The following is a 13251-nucleotide window of genomic DNA, read 5'->3' as shown; positions in this document are numbered from 1 at the left end:
GTTGGCTAGTAAGAGCGGCGCGTTTGACTTATTTCCGGTTCTTCTTCCGTGAAGAATTCCTCTTCTTATTATCAATAATGGCGGGACGTCGTGGGGCTTTGATTGTATTGGAGGGCGCTGACAGGGCCGGAAAGAGCACGCAGGCCAAGCGACTGGTCGAGTCATTGAAAGAGCGGGGATACCAGGCCGAAGGCATGCGCTTTCCTGGTAAGAGAAACGGCGGGAGATGGGATGTGAAGGGTGTTCACACAGCTACATGTGTCAGGATGACTGAGAACGGATTGCTTCCTGTCACCCACCAGATTCCACCTCATACTGAAATAGAATTTACTATGTCTGGAGAAGACAGAACCTGGAGCAGTTGTGCATGGCGACCAATCAGCTTCTCTCTTCAGCATGTTTAACTGTGTGTTAAAAATGAAAGCTAAATGATGATTGGTTGCCATGCACAACTGCTTCAGATTCCCCTCATTCTGAGCAGGCACGCTCTTTATTGCAGAAGAAACATGCTGTGTCCTCAAGCCCCGAGTATGTCTCATACCGCACATGCAGGAGCACATGTAAGGTGAGACCCAAGTGCTTGTTCTTGCAAAGTACAGTAGTTTATTACCTCTCTTCCCCATGAGTGCGCAGTGCTGATGGCATCAATTTAAAAAAACAAAACAATGTATTAATAATATATACTTTGTTTTTTTCCTTTCCAATACTATATTGCTTATTTTTAAATCTCATTCCTAATGTCATAAACACATCTGTATGATTCCTGATCTGGCAGAGAGAACAACTGAAATCGGGCGGCTGGTTGGCTCTTATCTTGAGAAGAAAAGTAACCTTGAAGATCACACTGTTCATCTCCTCTTCTCTGCAAACCGATGGGAACAAGTGTAAGCACAGAAGATTGCGAAGGGGGGGGTGGCAGCTACTACATGTTTGGCACGCAGAGCATCTGACACAACTAGAAGTATCGGAGGGGGTAAAAAAACTGGTTTGCTTTCAGCAGAGCCAGGTAAAGAATGACAACCAAAGTCAGCCTAGCATATGATTATGTCTACTTCAAAACTGGATGTTTGGCTTAATAGGCATGGCATAGTGACCACAGTTTCTTTTAATAATTGTGAGGGTTATTCACAAAAGGGTGTCGAGTCCGCAGAAGGCAGGAGAAGGGAACAATCTAGGACAACATAGCTGTTTGGAAAAATTCTCCAATTCAGCTCACTTTCCAGTTCAGCTATGATGTCCTAGATTGTTCACTTCTCCTGCCTTCTCCAAACTCTTCACCCTTTTGTGAATAACCCTCAGGCACAAATACTAATTGACAACTGTTAAAGGAGAACTATGGGGTCAGGGCTCTTCCCCATAGTTCTCCTTAGGGTAATGGGAGGACACAAACTAGCGTCCTCCCGTTACCCCAAGCTCGGTATACAGCAAGCTACAGCTCGCGGTATACTGAGGTGCCGGAGCGGATCCCGACATCGATGTAGAGATCCGCCCAGCTGCGTGAGTGACAGCTGGCTCTGCCTATCTAGAGGCAGAGCCAGCTGTACCCTACCCCGTCCGTTCTGCCAGTCAGCGCTGGCGGATCGGAGGGGGGAATCCAGCCTCTCCCCTGTCACGGCAGAGAGCCGTGACAGGATCGAGAAGTGAGCGAACGCCGGTATATGTTCGTTCACCTCCCGATCTGCTGAGCCGACCTGTGACAGTCTCATTGTCACAGGTCGGCTAGAACTATGAGGTGAGTGGAAAGCACTCACCGCATAGTTCTCCTTTAGGCCCCGTTCCCACTGCGCGATGTGCAAATCGCGCGTTTGTCGCGCGATTTGCATATCTGCGCGACATCGCGAGATTTGCCGCGCGATGTCGCGTTCAAGCTTGCATTGAGCAAGCTTGAATCGCGGCTAAATCCGCTCCAAAAAGGGTCCTGCTGTAGCGACACACGACCCGCGACAGCAGGACCCTTTGCCCCATTGGATTGCATTGGAGCGCGATATCGCGCGGTAATTTGCCGCGATATCGCGGGAATTACCGCGCGATAAATCGCTCAATGTGAACGGGGTCTCAATGTTGTCAATTAAAGCTGAACTCCAGGCAAGCGGATAAAACACAGATGTGGGAGCCGTTTTACTTGCCAAATAATTTTGTATTTCTGTTCATCCAGTAAGATTACATCTGTGCCACACAGCACAGCCCTGTGTGGCAGGGGAGAAGACTTGATTTTTCTCTGCTGCAGACTTTCCCCAGCCTGTGACTGCAGGGTACATGAACACAGCAGCACAACTCATTGGCTCTTTTGGTGCTGCATCACTCAATGCCACTCTGAGCTCTGCTGTGCAGAGGCTGATGGCAAGTCGAAATTGGGTACGAGCAGAGTTTCTATTAATCAATTTAAAGATGCATTAATAAGTAATGAATAGTAACAAATCTGCATTATTGGTGTATATTATATCTGCCAGGAAGTCCGCTTCAATGTTTGCCTTCTTATTCTAGTAAACCATTGCAATATTCATAGTACTAAGCCGTTATAGAATGGGGTTAAGTTGGCATCTTTTTTCTTTTTTTTTAGTCCTTTGATGAAAGAGAAGCTAAGGAGTGGTGTCACCCTAGTGGTGGACCGATATGCTTTTTCAGGGGTTGCATTCACAAGCTCCAAAAAGGTAATGTTTACAACAACAGAAATCTCAATGCCAAGTTGAATCTTGTGTTACTGTCTTGTACTGTACAAATGAAAATCAGTGTCTCAGAATAGGGGAACATGGAGCCAGCTTCCTGTGCAATCAGGAAGCAGGGCAGTGACTAATGACCCGCCTCCCGGTTTGCTGAATGGCTGGGGAGCCAGTTTCCCAAGCAATTACAATCATGCTGGCCAAACAACTCAGAGTTGGCTTCCCTGGCAATCAGGAAACCGGATAGCATGTAATTACCAGCTGCCCGGCTTCCTGGGAAGCCTGCTCCATGCCAACAGAAGCATCTGTATCGGCGAGTACCGAAAGCAAAATATCGGTCCTTGATAACAAAAAAACGGTATTGGTTATGGGCTGCTGTCCAACTTCTCTGCTTTATCAGCTTCTTTGGGGTCCCTAGGTGACATTAGGAGTCTTAAAGACCCCTGATGTCTCCATAAAGAGGACCTGTTAACTGGCTAGATATCAGATTAGTGGATGATCCTTTTGATCAAAAGTTTTTTGGGTTTTTTTTTAGTGGCTAGAGAGCGCTGCACACGATGTATGGTCTAGACTTTTTGTAATTCATCTAAGAACCTTAGAGCATTCCACAAGATCCTTTGCCACTTGCTGAGCAGATACAATAGGATCTTCATGGGAAGAAATTTCCAACACAGCAGTATGGTCATCAGACAATACCTTTTTCCCCAGTCATCTTCCAGGACAGCCATCGAGATATAGGCTCCGCCTACCTGCAACAGGAAACACATCAACCACATTAAATAAATAGACTCCTCCTTCCATCCCAAGTCAGTTTTTTTGTGTTTCCGTCGGCTACACAGGGACATCGTAATGTTTGTTATTTTAAAAGGGCTCATGTTTGTTTGCCTTAGGGCTGAGCCTTACCCTACTATGCATTGGGACCTACTCCAGGGTTACCTGCTGCAGTGCATACAGGGATTCCCTATCGGACCCCCCACCCGATTCTTGGCCAAGGTTCCCTTCCGTCATCTGTCCTGGAAGATTCCTGGAAACAGAGTTTATCAGGTAATCAACTCATGTTTTTATATATATATATATATATATCTAATGAATTTTTCCAATCACCTTTCAGGATAGCTACCTGGGAGTATCTACAAGAAGCTTAACCTACCTTAGGATGGGACCATAGCCTGTAAAGCATTCCTTCCAAAGATCTCCACTACTAGATACTTACTGGTAATGGTGTTTCCATGCATGAGTTTTCCCTCATGCACCCGGTGATGGTTCTTGCTTTTATTACACTGGATGAGGGACTTTTAACCATTTCTGGCTTGTGTTTCTTGTTGAAGTAGCCATCAAAGGAGGGGTGTTTCAGGTTTGGTTTGCAATTGCAGTTGTTTGTGGATATTATTGGACACCTGTCCCTTTGCACCCAGAGATCATCAGTCCCTGATCACAGTAATTGTTGCTTGACTGATTTTATCTGCAGCCGCTGTCAGCCTGTCATTGCTTTGTGTAGGCTGAACGGCAACAGCTATCCACATACACCTGTCATTCTAGACCGCAGGAATCCTCTGATTCCTGCCAACAGAATAGGCCCTAATTGTAGGTGTGAATAGACCATAAACATGCGCGCAAACTGAAGTAGGTCAGAGTGGTGATATCAACAGTTGGCCCTGGATTCATAAGTTGCCATTTCATGACAAATTGGAAGCAAACCATTTACAAACAAGAAAAACTTTCAATCTGCAGAATGTAAATCCATGGTTGTTTCTTTTAATACAGAATTTCTCCCTGCACTGGTGCAAGCAGCCCGATGTGGGACTTCCAAAGCCAGATATTGTCCTTTTTTTGGACATAAGTGCAGAGGCTGCAGCTAAACGTGGAGACTTTGGAAATGAGCGTTATGAGACAAGTGCTTTTCAGAAAATGGTGCAGAAACGCTATGCTGAACTGATGGAAGATAGGTCTCTTAACTGGCAGGTAAGATTAGTACATACGTTTTGAACAGTCTACGTATCAAACGTATGTACGGAGTATAAATCATTTTATATAATAGTTACCGCAGGCATGGGCTGAAGGCTGAGATCGGTTGGCCAACTGAAAACGTCATGAGCCAGCAAAGTACAGCTGGTTATAGTGGTGATTGGTATTTTCCAGGTTTTGTATGACATTTACACAAATTCACAAATACAATAGTGTGTATGTAAATATAGCGATAAACTGTTTAAAATTAACTCCATTAAAAAAACTAGAGGCCATCACCTAAAATTGGTGGAAAAGGGGGTTCTTCACAGAGCGATCAAGGTCTGGAACTCCCTGCCACAGCGGTGATTTCAGCAAAGAATGTGGAATTGTTCAAGAAACTTCTGGACGATTTCTTAAGGGACCGTAATATACAGGGGTACAAGTAGTACTCCTAGGAATAAGATCCTATAGGTTGGACTTGATGGACTAATGTCTTTATTCAACCTCAAATACTATGTAACTATGTATATCAGTCAAACAGACCCAGACAAACCCTGGTTGCCATTTCCTTCATTTATATTTTTGAGATCATTCCAGACAGTACTGATCCATACTTGCACATATATCCAGCACTGACTTGTATGCTCTCTCTTGCACACAACTGATATGCAGCAAGAAAGAAAAACCTAGTGTAGTACTGGGGCTGCCATTGCTCGTCTTCCTAAGAAACTGACAAAGTGCAATGTTGGCAAAGAAGAAAATTTATTTTTGTTACAGAAGAGGCTCTGTATGCCTCTTTTGCCGTTAAAACTTGCCTTCCTACTAACAAGTCTGTAAGGATTGTAGGGCTGCAACTAATTATTTTCATCGATTAGTTGGCCGATTTATTTTTTCGATTAATCGGATACAAGAACATTGAGAGAAATTTTTATTCCAACCTCTTCCTGGAGGTGGTGGTTGTCTGACTGTAATGCCAATCCAATAGCTTTAATGCCTTCTTGAATCATGATCAAAGTATACAGGTATCCTGACTTCTTCATTTGCTTTTTGCTTGTTCCAAATAACTTAAGTACTAAAGCCACCAGCTAGTATTTTCAGGGCTGCAATTGTAGGTTTTCTATATAGGACCCGTTCACGTCGACAGAATGCAGTAATGCTCATACTTCAGTCTGTTGCTGTACCATTTTTAGTATTTTTTGAATGGCACCACAACGCAGGACATTGTGGTACATTGGCAGTCTACTTGAATAAACACAGGTTAACATGCACCACAAAGATCCATATGTGCACTTAAAGATTTGATCTTGTAATCAAGAAGAAACTAATGGTTCTCCATTATCCATAAAGGGACACATCTTGATAACTAGGCAAACTAGGGTTCTACTGATGCTTACAGGAAAAATGGACACTAAGCATATACAAACTGAAGGCCATAGTCTCCCACCTGCTCAGTTTTACTCATTGCCCTCAGGAGAGGGGACTTGTTCTTCAGCTCTGTTTTTCTATTTATTTTTTTCTGCTCATTTGCAAAATTTTTCCACGATCAATAGCTGCTGGTAGATTATATTAATGGCAGCACACATCTGCTGTCCATCTGACTGCTGAAATCTGCTGGACACAGTTTTGGGTACAGTGCCTGGAAGCCTGTACTAATGATATGCGGTAGACTGCTTCTGCAAACTGATAAAACAAGTTTATTGATCCCATCTACTTCTTGGCAAGCTCTGCCATTCATCTCGTGGTTGCCACCATGCTAATTTTCCAAATTTGATGGCTTGTTAAAAAAAATCCCTTAATAGAAGCATGCTGGCTGAGATTTGGAAAGCCCACGTAGAAGACGCATTGGTGCTTGAGGTAGTATCCAAAGGTTTCTATTAGGGATGCACCGATATATCGGCCGAAAAATGCACTTTTGGCATAATGCCGAAAGTGCCATTTTCCTGCCGATACATCGGCGCATCTGTGATTTTCTTTCCTCCTCGCTGGGCGCTGCTCTGTGTCCCAGCCGAGAGGAGAGAAACTGTGATAGCTGGCCGAGCGTTGTGGGAGGAGAGCGCAGTGAGCGGCCGGCGTCTCCTCCCACACAGCTCAGCCGCCTATCATAGTCCGGCAGAGCGGTGTGGCGGCGGAAACAGCGCTGTCAGGAGGCTGGGCTTTCCTCCCTACACCACTCGATCAGCCTCCTGTGACCGTGTCTGAGAGAAGAGCAACAGAAGACCGGGACACCGACACTCCAATGTAAGCATGAAATAAGGTCTTATTTATTGAAAAAATGCGATGACCGTTTTACGGGGTCACACAGGATCCCCTTCCTCAAGCAATGACATGCTTACATTGGAGTGCCGGTGTCCCTGTCTTCTCACATGTCATTGCTTGAGGAAGGGGATCCCGTGTGACCCCGAAACAGTCGTCGCATTTTTGTGACGTGTCGTATTTCTTCAATAAATAAGACTTTATTTCATGCTTACATTGGAATTTATTTTTTTTTAAATCGTCTAACAACTTATTTTGTGAGTCTCTGGGGGTTTCCCGTATACCTTTTTTGGTGGGTTGTGTTTTTCTTTCCTCTAGTTGAGGATAGTGCAACATTTGATTCTTGGCACCATCAAAGATCAGGTGTCTGCATCTGTCTCTCCTTTTCCAATGTCCTCTTGCTGCACTGATTTTGTACTTTTTCATATGGTGTTATACAAGTTGCTCCCGTTAGGCCTCCACTCTAACCATATTATTGCATCCCCCCCCCATTCCACTTGTTTCCGACAGTCCCTCCAGTGCTGGTCTCTGATCCACCGCAGACTCCTCGGTTCCCACGGTGTCTGTCTGACATGTGTGCTCCAAACTGCACAAGTCTGTGACTTGCAAGATAATAAAAGTATTTCCTTTTTCCGTTGAGCTCACTCCATTAGGGCAGTAAGTGTTTAGTCATCTGTCTTTTGTGTATCAGATCTGTAAGGCTGCAACCTGATCTGTACATGTTTTATAAAGTCTATCTCACATACTAGCTTTGGTGGAAGGATTTATGCCCTTGTTGTTTTTCTTTTTTGCCTTTGTTGGGCTGCCTTGGCTATGTTTTGGTGCGTCTGCCCCTCTGTTTTGGACTGTTTGCTGCGACAGGCTGGACTTTGGTTTTCTGTGGCTATTGAATATTTCTCCTGTGAGCAGCAGTATAAAGTTGCTTAATAATAGTCAAGCAGTGTCCCTCAATGGACTCGGAGAAAAGTATTTTACGGCGAGTACAAATATGCAACTTTATTTTAATGTGCTAATTTTATTTATAAACAGGTGATTGATGCAGCCCAGAGTATGGAAGAAGTCCACAGTGCAATCCGACAGCTGAGTGAAGACATAATCCAGGAAGCCAAAGATCAGCCACTTGGAAAACTCTGGGTTGAGTCCGATACGTGAATCTGGAGTGTAAATTTAGACTGACGCATCACACAATATTTGTGAAAGCTTCATGTTTATTTTTGTTTTTTAATGCATTTTATTTAATTGTTCTTTTTAGCATCAGTAATTATTTTAATGATTAACTGTCCATCCACTTATTCTATTATATGTAGAAATGTGTCAAAGGATTCATGTATGTGGTTGTCGGACTTAAAAGCAAGTCAAATGCCATGTGGTTTGGCTTGCTGTTGACCTACTTCTGAGTTGCTTAGAGCTACTTTAATATATTACATTAAAGTGACACTAAGTTCAAGAGTTACATCTTAAAAATGCATTTGTACCCTAACTATTCACAAAGATGAATCCTTTGTGTATCACTCGGCTGTAGATGCTCAAATCATCTCTGAACTGGTACTGACACTGTCCTTCCTTCTGGAGGGTGGCTAATTTCGTTCCTCATGGTCCCTGTGTGTGTTGTAAAGTAGCCACCGCTCCAAGCTCACTCCTGTGATGGACTACAATCACATGTTCAGTTTACTAATTTGTATTGAGATTGTAGTGCATCACGGGAGCGAGCTTGGAGTGTTGGCTACTTTACAAGACACACAGGGACCATGAGGAACGAAATTAGCCACCCTCCAGAAGGAAGGACAGTGTCAGCGCCAATTCAGAGATGATTTGAGGCTCTACTGCCAAGTGATACATTTTTGTTAGTTAAGGTACATGAATGCATTTTTATGATTTAAATCCTGAGTTTAGTGTCACTTCAATTTTTATGGGGGAAAAAAAGCAGTTCAGATGGTCTAATGTGCAATATTTACTGTACGTAAAATCTTCACACCTACATAATGCAGCATTTTTATTTCTAAACTTTATTTTAAAAGGTTAAGCTGTAGATTGCCTGATGTAAAAACTGTAAATGTAAAGATTATAGACAAGTATTTCCTAGATACAACAAGAGGATTTACTCAGTACAGTAATAGCAACTGGCGGTTGATTCTAAAGGAGCGTGTTGGTTCAACCAGCTAACTGGGAATGTCACCTGTTGTGGGGAGAGCTCTGTACTTGGAGACTGTGACCATCCATGTTATCTCGGTGATTCGCAGCCTTGCATGGCTTAGATCTTGCATGAGCTCCATCCAGATACTATGCTTAATTTTACAATATAAAACCTAGTACGCTGTGTTTTTACTCACAAATTGACACGTGTCTCCAAGATTGTGTTGGATGGAGCTTTAAATAATAGCCTTTCAGGGCAGCCTGGTTAATTCATTTCAAAGTGATGAGGAATTTGCATGGGCTGTATAAATAAAAGCCAGTACTCCATTGGAAGTGCTATTGGGTATACATTATAGATAAGCCACAGTAGCAGTTATAGCATTATTACACAATATTGCAGCCATGAAGGTAGATGCCTAGAGGAAAATGGCCAGCCATTTTATTCACTCTTTCAGATAGTGGTAAAGGGTTAACACCTGTCTGGGGTGACGTGTCTCTCTCGTTCTGTTGTTTTTTTGTTTGCAATGCCGAATTGTGGAGGTAGTCCTTCCGTTCCTGATCCAGGCAGTACCTGTTGCTGAAATAGGAAGGGTGGGGAAGTCTCCCCAGGAAATCATACAAAAAACATACATTCTGATACTTGCCTACTTTCCAATATTTATGTTTCATATGACCCCGTTGAGGACATTTCTGCTTACTGTCTGTGGCATCAATGGAAAAAGTAGAGGAAAATCTTCCACTTGTGGACAGAGAGCAGTATAAACATAAGGTATGATCCTTCCTTGTAACCAAAAACCTAATTCAGTGCCAGGTTGTTATATTATGGATGTTGACAGTATGTATACGTCTGTACGTATTATTGTGCCATGTGATACTTGTGTAGTTGTCCAAACTACAATCAAGCTTGTAGGCAAGTCTCACTTTTGTGAAATGTAAAATCCAGATAACTTTTAAATAAATATTTTAATTTGAAATGTTTTGCTGTGCGTTCTATCATATCTTACATTTCTAAACTGCCTAAAAAAAACTAAGGTTTTGAGTATTTTTTTTATTATAGCTTGTTTTAATGTAGAATATTTTTTTTTTGACTTGTATACTTTAATCTTTGTTTGTAAATAAACCCTTAATATACAGCAAAGGATTCCCAAAGCATTGTTTTCACTAGTTTCAACAAGACTTGAAATTTTAAGCTTGTTTTGGGATCTCTCTAACTGATTATAACCAGGTAGTGAACTCAGGGGTGAATCACTCGTCTGACTCATTTCAGTCATTTTGTAAACTGGCTTCTTTCAGCTTGGTAAAAGGAGACTAAAGCTCTATCTGCCTGCAGGATAGGAGACAGCATGGCATTAATATACCATCGAGGGGAAGGGGAGGGGCTTTTAACTGTTTTGCTAATTGTGTTTCCTGTAGAAGGTGGAACCAATCATCTCTCAGGTTGCTGTCCTGGAAGATTCCTAGAAATACCGTTACCGGTAAGTCTAACGGAACATATCTGGTTTTAAGTATCAGAACATAGAAGAAAAAATCTTGTCCTGAGCAGGTCCTAAAATTAGGTAACTGCAACCTCAGATGAACAACACATTCCATATATCCATGTGTGAAAAACTAAGTACACCTTATGATTTCAATAGCTTGTAGAACCACTTTTGGCAGCCAAAACGTTTGACGTAATCATTCTGTATGACTATCGGTCTCTCGTTGTTGAAATTTTGGCCCGCTCGTCTCTACAACGTTGCTTCAGTACATTGAGGTTTGCAGACATTTGTTTATGCACGGTGCTCAAGGTATCGCCACAGCATTTCAAGTGGGATGAGGTCGTGACTTTTGACTGGGCCATCACAACTTGATTATTTTCTTTTTCAGCCATTCTGTTGTAGATTTGCTGTGGTGTGATTAGGATCATTGTCCTGTTGCATGACCCAATTTCAGCCAAGCTTTAGCTGTTGGACAGATCGCCTCACATTTGACTCTAGAATACTTTTGGTATACAGAGGAGTTGATGGTTGACTCAATGACTGCAAGGTAGGGCCTGTGGCTGCAAAACAAGACTGAATTTTCACCCTTCCACCACCGTGCTTGACAGTTGGTATGAGATGTTTTTGACCAAGCGTGGCGCTGTGCATTATGGACAAACATCTCCACTTTAGTATTTTCTATCCAGAGGACATTGTTCCAGAAGTCTTGTGGTTTGTTCAAATGTAAGTTTGCAAACCTAAGCTGTGCTGCCATGTTCTTTTTAGAGAGAAGAGTACTTCTCTTGCAACTTTTCCAAACCAACCTTACTTGTTCAGTCTTTTTCTAATTGTACTGTCATTGACTTTAACATGCTGAGGCCTGTAGAGTCTGAGATGTAACTCTTGGCTTTTTTGCAATTTTCCTAAGAATTGCAGTGACCTTGGGATGTCCACTTCTGGGAAGATTGGCAACTGTCTTCAAAGGTTTCCACTTGTGACTTCCCCTCTGACAGGATCCAGCAGGGTGGAGAGAAACCTTCAGGAGGCCAAGTGGGGCAGGGAGAAGAGTGCTGTTAGCGGTCCGTGTCAAAGGAGGCCGAGCTCTCCTACCCCATTGAGGCTCCTGTGATGGGCAGAGACAACTGTCAGCTGTGTCACAGAAGGCTGTGCGGGAGGAGAGCACAGCGTTCTGTGACAGCTGGAGTAGTCAGTGATCAGCTGATTGGTCAGTGTTTGTAAACATACTATGTCCTCAATTAGTTAGTGTCCAATTTTATAAATGAACAGAAAAGTGCTCTACATCACTTCCTGTTTAGCCATGATTTTGTACATAGTAACTTATAGTAATTCCAATTTTATAAATGGACAGGAGCACTCGATATCAAGGCTTCCTGCTTATAACAGGTGCTACAACAAAAGATATTTAGGACTCAATCTTTCTATTTCAAAAGGGAAATACCAATGGTCTGTTTAGAGCCCTGATATCTCCCCAGACCACCCAACAGTAAAACTTTAATGGTTAGAAGAAGAAAAAAAAAAAAACTTTTGGCCTGACAAATGTTTTATTTCCAATCTGAAAAGTTAATTTTCAGTACACTTCTGCTTATAACTCTTCCCAGATTGTTGGGAAGCAATAGTCTCTTCTCTTAAGATCATTGCTGATGTATTTCCTCCTTGGTATTGTGTTAACACACCTGCATACTCCAGACCAGCAAACTACTAAAACAATGGGGCTGATTTCCCAAAGCTCAGTGTTATAAAGTTAATTTATATTTTTAGCTTCTGAAATATGCAATTCACAAAAGCTGGAATCGTAAATGCACATGCAATTTAACGTGTCTTTTAAGCAAGTGTTATGTTAACATCACAGACTTATGTATTACGGGGATAAAATATAATTTTGGGTATTAACTAGGGATGCATCGATACCGAGTATTTGGATGAGTACTCATACTTACCCCAATACTGGAATTTCTGGTCAGAGGGAGTGTGGAGCAGGCATCATGACCCGCTGCCCAGGTTCCCGATTGGTCAGGAAGCCTCACAGTGTTGCAAGGGAACATTAACCTGGTCTTTTGATAGAACATCAGCTTCCTGATAATCCAGGCCCGTGCTACCGGTATGAATATCTGTATGTGATACCAAAAAAAACCCGGTATCCATGCATCCCTAATTAACACTTCTGCAGTGCATTTTGCTAGCAGAAGGGTTGGAGTAGATGCCTGTCTTTACGTCACCACACAAAAGGATCCCAAATCTAAGGCATTTATTGTCATGTGCATACTCATTTTTAATGTAGTGGAGATGTAATCATATATAAACTTTGTAAACAGAGACTATTAAATTAGATTTTGGATCTACAGTTGTTGATAATCAGACCGTGTAGGGAGGGCAAGCAATTCTCCTTACCAATTAAAGCATGGTTTTATATTAAATGTGGTGCATGCAACAATCCACTTGCTCTACAACCCCAACGAAAGGGTGCTCAGGCACATTAGATTTTATTTTTTCCTGTCAGGTTAGATGTCAATAACCTCTCACTAAAGAAAATCATCCACATTTGTAGACCTGACAACTACATACCACCTTCTGTACCATGCCAAAAAAATAAATAAAAAGGTTCCATTTACCTCTCCTCATCACTGTGCAGCAAGCATCAGATAATGCCTAAAATTGGTCATAATACCACCCTGAAGGAGGTGATAAAGCTACACCTCAAATAACGAGTGATAAAATTACCTTTTGTGAATTGCATTTCAAGTATATTTTATTACTCCAGTTAATAACATCTGACTTGTTAA

At 42.3% G+C, this 13251-nt stretch overlaps 1 protein-coding gene across 3 annotated transcripts; it reads left to right on the top strand.

The window, feature by feature from the left end:
- Window positions 1-61: 61 nt before the first annotated feature.
- Window positions 62-8048, top strand: DTYMK (deoxythymidylate kinase). 3 transcript variants are annotated; one of them, XM_018563941.1, is made up of 5 exons: window positions 62-207; window positions 776-884; window positions 2561-2651; window positions 4425-4622; window positions 7890-8048. In XM_018563941.1, the coding sequence occupies exons 1-5, from the start codon at window positions 78-80 to the stop codon at window positions 8010-8012; spliced, it is 651 nt and encodes a 216-aa protein (XP_018419443.1). In that variant the 5' UTR covers window positions 62-77; the 3' UTR covers window positions 8013-8048. The 3 variants fall into 3 exon arrangements, with proteins under 3 accessions (XP_018419443.1, XP_018419444.1, XP_018419445.1); XM_018563942.1 differs by having other exon boundaries at window positions 2561-2656; window positions 4502-4622; XM_018563943.1 differs by lacking the exon at window positions 2561-2651 and having other exon boundaries at window positions 776-846.
- Window positions 8049-13251: the final 5203 nt, after the last annotated feature.

The sequence above is a fragment of the Nanorana parkeri genome, unplaced genomic scaffold, assembly GCF_000935625.1.
Source record: "Nanorana parkeri isolate BGI_ZX_2015 unplaced genomic scaffold, ASM93562v1 scaffold712, whole genome shotgun sequence".
Classification (NCBI taxonomy): domain Eukaryota; kingdom Metazoa; phylum Chordata; class Amphibia; order Anura; family Dicroglossidae; genus Nanorana; species Nanorana parkeri.
Note: the sequence above shows the minus strand (reverse complement) of the source record. Positions and strands in the feature narration are given on the sequence as shown.